Raw genomic sequence first — 11,435 nt, forward strand, 5'->3', positions numbered from 1 at the left:
CATGTCTTACTACTCGAAAGTCGCTTAATTCTCTCTCAAACAACTCCCGTGGCTTATTTTTCAAATTGGCATTTTTTGTTTCTAAATGTCTGCGCAAGAGTGAGGGTTTCATCGAGTTGGGAGATTTTGCACATATAACACACTGTGGCTGAGGAAAGGCACTACTCCCAATATAATTATACATACAGACAAACAAAGCCTACTAAACAATGCCAAGTTGACACACAAAACAACCACATAATGTCAGCAGGAAATATCTACTGTACATTGAACAACAATGACTAGCTACAGATTCAGATTCATACACAATGTTTGAGAGAAGGGGAGACTTTTGCACTGAGACGAGTGACTGTGAGTGAGTGAAACAGAGCCACACGTGTGTCTGTCTAGGGAAATGAGAGCTTGTACTAATCCAATAGATGCAGCAGGCTCAACCGATACCACWCCCGTTTCTTTACAGACAGAAGAACTAGCCAATAGTTGTTTAGAGTGCACAGCGCTTCACACTGTTTGAGTAAAAGAGAGATGCATCATTTTTTTACGATCATGGTAAAAAATAGTTTTACCTGTGTCATAATCGTATTCAGAAAATTCTCCATATACGTTATGATACTTGTTTTGTCCAAGTGTTCGGCACAGAACTCAGAACTTCTTTACTAAAACTCTGATATGTTCCAGGTCATGCTTCCCATCAGTATCTTTTCAACAACAATACTTTCGGGTCACAGTATTTTGGGAAGTGTCAATAACCTGTACTTATTCCTGTACCTGTACAATAACCTGTACTTATTCCTGTACCTGTACAATAACCTGTACTTATTCCTGCTACCTGTACAATAACCTGTACTTATTCCTGTACCTGTACAATAACCTGTACTTATTCCTGTACCTGTACAATAACCTGTACTTATTCTGTACCTGTACAATAACCTGTACTTATTCCTGTACCTGTACAATAACCTGTACTTATTCCCTGTACCTGTACAATAACCTGTACTTATTCCATTGTACCTGTACAATAACCTGTACTTATTCCTGTACCTGTACAATAACCTGTACTTATTCCTGTACCTGTACAATAACCTGTACTTATTCCTTACCTGTACAATAACCGTACTTATTCCTGTACCTGTACAATAACCTGTACTTATTCCTGTACCTGTACAATAACCTGTACTTATTCCTGTACCTGTACAATAACCTGTACAAAAGTTGCCTGGGAGCTGTTCATTAGTGACAACATCATTGAGGAGGTTCTAAAGTGTACAAATGTAGAAGGACAGAGAAAAGTGACAGCAAAAGGGACAGAGTGGAGAGAGGTCAATAAAGAGGAACTAAAGGCCTTTATTGATTTAACCTTCCTCGCCGGCATGGAGAAAAAGTGGGTTGTCTCCACACGGGAGCTATTATTTGATCCACTGCAGGATCCAATGTATAAGACTTCCATATCTTTCGGAAGATATGAGGATATCCGTCGCTACCTGAGACTTGATGACAAGAGGACCAGAGTGTTCAGAGGCAACGGACCACCTGGCAGCCTTCTGGTATGTGTGGGAAATGTTCCAAGCAAACTGTAGAGGAAGGTTCATTCCCATCAACTGCGTCACAGTGGATGAGCAGCTTTCCTCCAGACAYGAGGAGGCATTCCGTCCAAAGAGTTCAATCTTGGTTTCATCAGACCAGAGTATTTTGTTTCTCATGGTCTGAGAGTCCTTTAGGTGCCTTTTGGCAAACTCCAAGCGGGCTGTCATGTGCCTTTTACTGAAGAGTGGCTTCCGTCTGGCCACTGATTGTTGGAGTGCTGCAGATATGGTTGTCCTTCTGTTAGGTTCTCCCATCTCCACAGAAGAACTGAGGCAATGAAAAGATTTGGGTTGATGAAATAGAGCCATGCCACCACTACTCAGAGCAGCCAGGGCCAGAAGAGGAAGAGGTGCCAGCTCCGCCCAAGAATTAAAGTCAGCTGCTGGTGGACAAACACACACCCGTCTGCAAAGAGCACAGTCACATGCTTGTGGTTTAACACAAATGCATGGACTAAGACAGCATAAGTAAGCATCACACACACACACTTTGTTCCTTTTAGTGTTCATGTTTTCTAAATTCACAATTGTTAGTGTTGTCGTTTATATTGATGATGAACTTTGTATTTTCAAATAAATGTTTTGAAATACTATGACACATGCTTAAGGTGGTTTTATTTTGTTCTACACACTAAAAGGTTGAATGTGAAACTTTGACTGTAAGTGTAACGGCTGATTTCCTCCTCTTCGTCTGAAGAGGTGTAGCAGGGATCGGACCAAGACGCAGAGTGGTAAGTGTCCATGTTTTAATATAATTAACAGAACACGACAAAAAAATACAAAATAACAAAGTAACCTAACCGAAACAGTCCCATGTGGCACGAACACAGACACAGGAAACAAACACCCACAAACCAACAGTGAAAACAGGCAACCTAAATATGGTTCCCAATCAGAGACAATGCAAAACACCTGTCTCTGATTGAGAACCATATCAGGCCAATTGACAAACCTAAACATAGAAACACATAACATAGACTGCCCACCCCAACTCACGCCCTGACCATACTAACTAAAGACAAAACAAAGGAAAATAAAGGTCAGACCGTGACAGTAAGATTGATTGTAAGAAAAATATGCTAATATTTCCAATAGCTGTTATACATTTTCATAATATGTTATCATTGAAATGTGTATCAAACTGTTGAAGAGGGACTAAAAACATTTCAAACAATAAAATAATTATTGAAAGGTCCAAATCATCACTCAAAATAATTATGTTCCACAAAATTGATAATATTTTAGACCCATATAAATAAAACACAGATATTACATTATCGGGTCATTTTGACCCGACATATGCATTCTTGAGGGGCCATGTTTACTATGSATCCTAGGTTTAATAATGTTTAAATAATGTTTACATACTGCTTTACTCATCTCATGTGTATATACTATATTCTGTTCTACTGTATTTTAGTCATTGCCACTCCTGTCACGCCTGCACCCGCTCCCCCTCCCAGGCGCTCGATGGTGTCAGGCGGCCCATCATTACGCAAACCTGTCACCATCGTTACGCGCATCAGCGCTTCATTGGACTCACCTGGATTCCATCACTTTATTGATTGCCTCCTCTATATCTGTCCGTTCCTCAGTTTGATCCCTGTGTCAGCATTAATGTTGTTATGTTCCCCCTGTCCAGACGCTGTCCGTGTTTTGTTTCATGTCTGTTATTTATTAAATATTCACTTCCTGTCCTTGCTTCTCGACTCCCAGCGTCTGCCCTCACAACTCACATTGCTCAATCTAATTGCTCGATCTAATTTATATATTTCTTAATTCAATTTTTTTACTTTTAGATTTGTGTTTATTGTTGTGAATTCTTAGATACTACTGCACTGTTGGAGCTAGGCACACAAGCTTTAAGCCACACCCACAATAACATCTGCTAAATATGTGTATGTGACCAATAACATTTGATTTGATTTGAACATCCTACCCTACTAACAACGGTTTGGTCAAGCCATACCTTCTGGTTGCAAATGAAGGCTTCTCAGCAATGGGTTACCACGCTGTTTCCTTTACTGGTAGCAAGAACCGCTACCCACTACCACTCATCTCTCAGCCTTCAAGCCCCTCCTGAGAGCCACTGTGTTCTCCAAGCTGGACCTACGGAACACCTACCACCTGGTGCGGATATGGGAATGGGAAGAGTGGAAGACTGCCTTCAAAACGGCCAGCGCTCACTACGAGAATCTGGCCATACCATGTGGCCTTAACAATGCCCCTGTTGTGTTCCAGGCTCTGGTTAATGACATTGTCTGTGACATGTTGAACCGGTTCGTCTTCGTCTACCTCACCGACATCCTCATCTTATCCCGCTCCGCCCAAGAACACGTGCTCCACGTCCACCAGGTTCTCCAACGCCTCCAACGCCTCCCGGGGGGGGGGGGGGGGGGGGGGCAGATAACCAGATATTTGTTCCTGACGCGGTCCGTTCCTCGGTCCTGGAGTGGGCCTACTCATCCAGGCTTGCCTGCCACCCGGGCTCCCATCGGACCCTGGCCTTTGTGCGACAACGCTTTTGGTGTCTTAACATGGTTTCTGATGTCTCCGTTTTCGTCGCCGCATGCACAATCTGTGCGCAGAACAAGAATCCTCGGCAAGCTCCGGCTGGTCTCCTTCAACCTCAACCTGTCCCTCACCATCCCTGGTCTCACATCTCCCTGGACTTTGTCACAGGTCTCCCACTGTCTGATGGCAACACCGCCATCCTGACTGTAGTGGACCGGTTTTCCAAAGCTGCCCACTTCATTCCTCTCACCAAGCTACCCTCTGCCAAAGAGACGACCCAGCTCATGCTGCAACACGTCTTCCGGATCCATCGACTCCCAGTGGACATGGTCTCTGACCGGGGTCCTCAGTTCTCATCCTGGTTCTGGAACACGTTCCACACACTCATTGGGTCGTCGGCCAGCCTGTCCTCCGGGTTCCACCCCCAGTCCAACGTCCAGTCGGAGCGATCCAACCAAGACCTGGAGACGACTCTTCGCTGTCTGGTCTCCGCCAACCCCACCACCTGGAGCCAGCAGCTAGTGTGGGTCGAATACGCCTGCAACATCCTTCTTGCGCTGCCATGGGTCTCTCGCCCTTTGAGTGTTCCCTGGGATATCAGCCCCCGCTCTTTCCTGAGCAAGAGGAAGAGATCGGAATATCTTCGGCCTAGATATTTGTCCGCCGCTGTCGTCGTACCTGGAAGAGAGACCCGTCGGCCCTTCTCAAGACCACCTCCACCTCCGCCAACCTTCCCCCCCGGTTTATCGACCCTTTCCCCATCTCCAAGGTCATTAGCCCTCTGCTGTTCGTCTCCTGTTGCCCCATACGCTCCATATACATCCCACTTTTCAATGGTCTAGAATCAAACCCATGTCTCACAGCCCTTTGTCTCCTGTTTCTAGCATTATAGCATTACGGCATGCACTGTTGGGATCAACGCTCGGTTAACATTTCATCTTATTCATACATATCTCTTACAGCATGTGTAGCTGGGTAGACTTTCAACAAAACACATTACACGATTTTCATCCTGCGCTCAGCGCGATTGCAATAGTAAACATTCCATATGATACTTTCCATTAAAGCATACTTGCACTTTTGTTCTATTCTTCACATGCATCTCTTTTACATCTATTTATCTTCAATCTTTATATCCAACCTTTGCTCTGCTGTGTCCCTCCTCCGTGGTGAGTAACTTAACTATTTTTGGGGGGGTTTTGATGCCAGCTGCCCAGCATAGGGCAACCTGTCATCAGCATCTGGCTCTGAGGAGCATTCCTYAGAGATGAGGCCTACCCCAAACTATTCAATAAAATTCCAAATTGTATTCTGCCTTTGTCATTCAGTTACGGAAGTTCAATCGGTAAGGCTGGTCAAAATGGATCTTCACTTTTCATTCATCTAGTAAACTCATAAAACTCACTCAGCATAGCAGGTATTTATAAGGTAATGTCTATAATGTTACCTCATCAGTATAGCCAGTATTTATAGGGTAGTGTTGATGATGTTACCTCATTAGCATAGCAGTTATTATATTGTAATTATTATAACGTTACCTCAGGCATATCAGGTATTTATATGGTAGTGTCATAATTGTACCTCATCAGCCTAGCGTCACATCATTCCACTTCCTTTACTATTAGCAAGCGTGCGGAATGTCATTCACCAATTAACTTCAGCCTATGAGCAAGGCACACGAAGGCAGTTCCACCAAGCTTGCTGATTAACCTATGCAGTAGGTCTTTCAGAATGTGTCTGCCAGGCAGAAAGAAAGCAGACATTTGATGTTTTGTGAAATGCTTTGACTGGGGTTTGATTTTACACTGTGAGATCAGATTAGATCAAAATGTATTAATATACGAAATGTAAATAATGTACACATGGATTTATTTATAGAACAGTTTAGTACAATTTCTGAACACTGAACCACAAGGCATATTTGAATATCCTACTCTAATCCTACCTATACCCATCCTTAGTTAGAACACAAGGAGTTACTGAACATCAATTCACATACAAGATATTACTGGGCAAGGCCAAAAGTTATTTTGTTTGTGGCCAGGGCATACGTTTTAGACTCGGCATCAGATTCATAATCATCAGCTCTTTTTTATTTATTTGCCAGCTTGCACACAATCAAGTTTCAAGAACAGAGAAGTGACACAGACAAAACCAAGCCCCCCTCCTTTCAACATCTTAGTCTTCTATCTGCGGTTCAGAAAAACAGTGCTGATGTCAACAGGATTGCAAGGGGTAAAAGGTTATGGGTTGTTGTTCTGCTAGACTATATCCTATCTGTTGATGGTGTTAATATCTGTTGAATGTTAATTAGAGGTATTTGTTACCACATCCTGTAAAACAGCATGTCTCTATCAAAACCGCACAAGCTAAATGTTTGTTCATGTTCGCTAATCTCCCCATCTGAAAAGTGTGATGTGATCGTGTCAATGTGATCGTCGTTAACATCTTCCCTCTTTAGTTAACACACCGCAGTAAGTGTTACATCATCTCTGCAGAGTGAGTTAACAGTCATAAACTGCAATTTAAAAAAATCTTAGCTAGATATCTCTTCCCATTAGAATGCATTGACTTATCTTACCAAGGTAAATTATCTTAGTGCTCTGGCAGATAATATTGCTTATTTTAACCCCTAAAAAATATTTGATACAAGTGGGGTAAGATACATTATCTTCAAGTTATTTGATCTTAATAAGACATCTTACCAAGGTAAATGATCTTAGTGCACTGGCAGCTCATTTTTCCTACTTTAACCTAAACAAGGCTCGAAACAAGTCARAATATCTTAAAACAATAAAAAATTATCTGGATGCATTTGCTGGGTAAGCTAAGTCAACTCAAAACAAGTAAATGCATTTTCTTGGTGAGCGGGATTAACTCAAAACAAGCAATTATTTTACAATACAAAAAAATCTAGGTAACATTTACATTGTTTGCAGTGTATGGAGAGTGTTTGTTCAACACAAACACTTATGCACATATAGCATAGGCCAGCTTAACATCTATTAGCTGGTAATGACAGTGGTCACTCTGAGCTGATTAGTAATTATAAAGCCAACATGACATTAGGAAAATGACATGACTTTGACTTAAAGTAACAAGTCAAGCAATGTAAGGACCTCAATGACCTATTGGCTGGTCTGCCACTTGTGACTTTTGAGTTTCCAAWCTGATATTTCTATGACATGCATAATAGTATTTCATTAGGAAGGTAATAATAACTCAGAGAAAGAGTTTCCTCTACATGTTAGGGCCCAATGAACAAATGAAATTCAATGACTTGGAACAGAATGACAGTAAGAACTATGATTTCATTTTAATCTCCCACACAACAGTTATTGCTGTTTCATAGAGTTTAGAGGCTGTGTTGTACTCTGTGGTCATGTGACAAGTGCGAGAGGAAACAGGCGTCACCCCTGTGTGGGAGATTGTCAGAAAGAGAGATGTACAGAGGAGAAAGGGGGAGAGAGGTAAGGATGATTTGGTTTATTTAGGGGCTTGTTACAGTAGAGTAACGTCAGTAAAGGGATGAAAGGTGTAGATCAGGACAGAGACCGACAGGTTTTATGAGAGCAGAGAGATCAAGTCAGATTTAGAGTTTGGGGTACATAGGCAAGGCATGACAAACAGTGCAGTTATAACACATTGAGACGAGGAGACTGAATTGAACAATAATAGAGGCCATTTTGGGGTTCAGGGATAAGGGTATAGGGACCAGGGGCAGAGTTTAGTGTTTATTTTTGTTTTTTTTGGGGTGGGGACAGGTGGAACGAGCAGCATTGTCTTGATGAGTACAGCATTGCTGTCAGGAGTCATAGAACGAACAACCACAGAGATGGGGAACACATGGATKATAGGAGTCCTCTCTCTCCTGGCTGTTTCTGCTACCTGGAGTTTGGAAACCGGTTTGGGCATCTCATTACTTCATTTTGTTTATCCGTCTGGTTTTGGTTTCTGTTGAATACCGCGTTAAGAGTTAAATTATTCATAAAACATTCAAAGCATTACTATAGCTTAAATATGATTTGATGAAATATCATACAGTCAAAATCTGTATTTAATGACTGAATAATATTGCTGAAAACTATGCTCTGACTAGGGAGACCCTTGCTTTAAATTGTAGACTGTGTGGGCTGCTTGTAGAATCCCCTAGGGCTGAAGATTACTGTGACATGAATTGAGAATTCTGCTCTGATTATTATTTTGAGGTCAAACTAAAAACCAAGTCAGTGGAACAGATTTGAATGATTATTTAAAAAATCAAATGGAACCTTTAAAAAAAATAGTTCCATTTGATTCTACCAATGGAAGGAAAATGCAGAGTGCCACATAGTAAAGACTAGAGTATGTGGGTGGTGGCATGCTTTACAGAGGAAGGAACGCATGTTTTCTCCTGTGTTTGAGAGGAGATTGAGACAATGATACAGCTTTTCTCCGTGATGGGGGACTCTGAGGAGGAAGTGAAATTACTAGTCAGGCACTGTATGGGGGTCGTGTGGCTTTCTGTAACCACCATAGAGGTTACACCTGTCAAAAGTAAACAGACAATAATAAAAGAGCACTCTGTGACCCAGAAGAAAACACTTCAGAATGTTCAGTAACCTAACAGTCAACCTTCCATGATATCATGTCTTAGGTATGACACTGGGGGTTGTTTAAGGAGTGGAAAGTATGGTTATAAGCATACTTATGTGTATTGGACGCTAGATACTGTATGTAATATTTAATTTCCTCACAAAAACAAAAATCTAAAATACTTTTACTAACAAACTAATGAACTTTTCAATAATGGCCGAAATACTATCACTGGAGACATTTATGTAAAGTCAATAATTAAGTCAACCTACTTCCCTTACTCAACACTTTTTCTGATGCTGAGCCTTATAATCAACTGTTTCGATTCACTCTTCTATCAGTCCCATGCTTCAATGATTGCTGGATTGTTGATTGTTCTTACACCTGATGAAATCCCTAACTGTGTATGCTAATGACTGCCAAAACATTTTCCTGACATGCTACTGTATACCACTAACATGCACTTTGATTCGTCTCTCAGGACATAACAACCACATTTCTGTGACCTCTCACACTACCCCTCCTTCCACTTCAATTACATCTACAGAACTTCGACTGCATGGTAAAAACCATTATGTTTAACCAAACCTTCACTGCTGCCACTCTATTAACCTAAACTGGCATGGGGTCACATTCTTGTTCAGAGAGAAATGGAACTTAATTTTCAGAAGAGGAGAAAAAGCAAATGATCTGTATTAGTTTCCTGTTCCTGGGACGAGACCGGTTAGTCTGCATGACTCTCAGAGATAAGGCTTTAGACCGGCATAGCCCTATCAAGCTTCTCAATATACTGTAGACCAGTCTTGTACATTTTTACAGTGGTATCAAAATGTGATTTTCAGATACCATAGAATTAATTTTCATTTATGCATATAGTCATCTTTTTTATTGATTTTGTATTCAATCTTAAGTCTTTTAACATAATTTCCCCAGTTTCCAGAAGTGAACATTTTCATCTAGGCCATGAGGTCATCTTAACATGCTGCAATAAGACTTGGAGTGAAATGATCTACACCATCTGGAAAATAGACCGGGGTGGAACAGTGTGTCAAATATCATCAGGTGTTAATGACCAACCTCTTGACTCATGCAATGATGGAAAAGTCATGCTAAACACAACCAGTGGTGAATCTTACCTACACATTCCTGAGTTCTCAACCAGTGATGAGGGATTCTACTACTGTGAGTCAGTATACAGAGGAGGGAGCAACTCTGCAAACATTAAGGTATCAGTTATAGGTAAGAAACTGTTTTTTCTATGCATTAATCTGTAGCCTACATTTTAGGATTATGTGATGTATGTCATATTTTTATTCCAAATTAGTGTAGCCTGTGTTGTGTAGTGTAGGCCTATACAGTAGGGCTGATTCTTCCCGCCTTCCTACCCCCTCCCCTGTGTGAAGAGTAGCTCCTCCCATAGTGTCTGCCTCGCTGGAGTGGAAGGACCGTAGGAGGGTGGCTGTGTGTTTAGCTGAAGGGGGGAAACCAGCTGCCTCCATCTCCTGGAGGAACCGATGGAACTCTACTTCAACCATAGCCAGCACTAYAGAGACCAWACAGAACCAAGATGGCTCCTACTCTGTGGAGAGACGGTTGGTCCTGCCTGATCTCATCCCTATGGGCAACCTGACCTGTGATGTCAGACATCCCTCCTGGGTTGAGGTGCATACTGTGACACTGCAGATCCCCGAAGGTAGAGACTGCTATTGTGAACCACATTGTTTGGGTCTATAAAATGCAGGTTGGGCGGAAGGATACTGTATGACTAATATATCACTCTTTTAGAATAGGAGTGAACATCATAGCTTTTTTTAGTCAGAAATATCAGATTATTATTTTGAGGCATTATGAGGTATGGGAGTTGGGAGGGATAAATAACACCAATTCTCAAACGTCTATTAGAGGACGTTGCTGCATTGGCATATTATTTGAAATTAATGCATTGTGAATTTCACTGTGAACATGACTTAGAAGTAAAATCTCAATGCTTATCAGATTGAATGTAATTGAAATACGATGGGATGATAATAGTATGACTATTATTATATATAATTGTATCTCCCTTTCAGGGGCCTCAATACCCTGGCTACATGTCATCATCTCCGTGGTAACCATCAGTGTCATTATGGCTACTCTTGGTGGTTTATACTTCACACGAAAACACCYCTGCAGAATTAGGTATGAATACGAATTATTCTTTTTTTTTTTTACATCATTAATGAATACAAATGTTTTTTTCAATATCATTGCTTGTGTAATAAAGAGCTTTATCTCTGTATTCACAGCCCCGCAACACCGTCTGAGTCCAAGGCTCCTCAGGTATGTAGACGATGCACCGTATCCTGCATTATGTTTCATGTCTTAGCTAGCAGTTTACTGTACATGGTGATGATTGTGTGTGTTTCTCTCTGTCACAGGACTATGTGGAGGAAGTAGAGCCCTATGCCAGCTACGTGCAGCGTGTCAACTCCATCTACAACTCCTCTGCAGACCTGTTCACATAACACCCACACAACACACACACACACACACACACACACACACACAACACACACACACACACACACACACAGGACAGCAGACAGACAACAGACAGACAGACAGACAGACAGACAGACAGACAGACAGACAGACAGACAGACAGGACAGACAGACAGACGACAGCACAGAGAGACAGACAGACAGACAGACAGACAAGACAGACAGACAGACACAGACAGACAGACAGAACAGACAGACAGACAGACAGACAGACAAGACAGA

The 11,435-nt window shown here is 41.7% G+C and overlaps 1 protein-coding gene across 1 annotated transcript; it reads left to right on the forward strand.

The window, feature by feature from the left end:
* Positions 1-7,583: 7,583 nt before the first annotated feature.
* si:ch211-214p13.9 (cell surface glycoprotein CD200 receptor 1-A) lies at positions 7,584-11,180 on the forward strand. Its single transcript, XM_023999461.2, has 7 exons — positions 7,584-8,002; positions 9,154-9,234; positions 9,606-9,911; positions 10,081-10,365; positions 10,742-10,850; positions 10,958-10,991; positions 11,090-11,180. The coding sequence occupies exons 1-7, from the start codon at positions 7,885-7,887 to the stop codon at positions 11,174-11,176; spliced, it is 1,020 nt and encodes a 339-aa protein (XP_023855229.1). The 5' UTR covers positions 7,584-7,884; the 3' UTR covers positions 11,177-11,180.
* Positions 11,181-11,435: the final 255 nt, after the last annotated feature.

This window comes from Salvelinus sp. IW2-2015, linkage group LG2 (genome assembly GCF_002910315.2).
Source record: "Salvelinus sp. IW2-2015 linkage group LG2, ASM291031v2, whole genome shotgun sequence".
NCBI lineage: Eukaryota > Metazoa > Chordata > Actinopteri > Salmoniformes > Salmonidae > Salvelinus > Salvelinus sp. IW2-2015.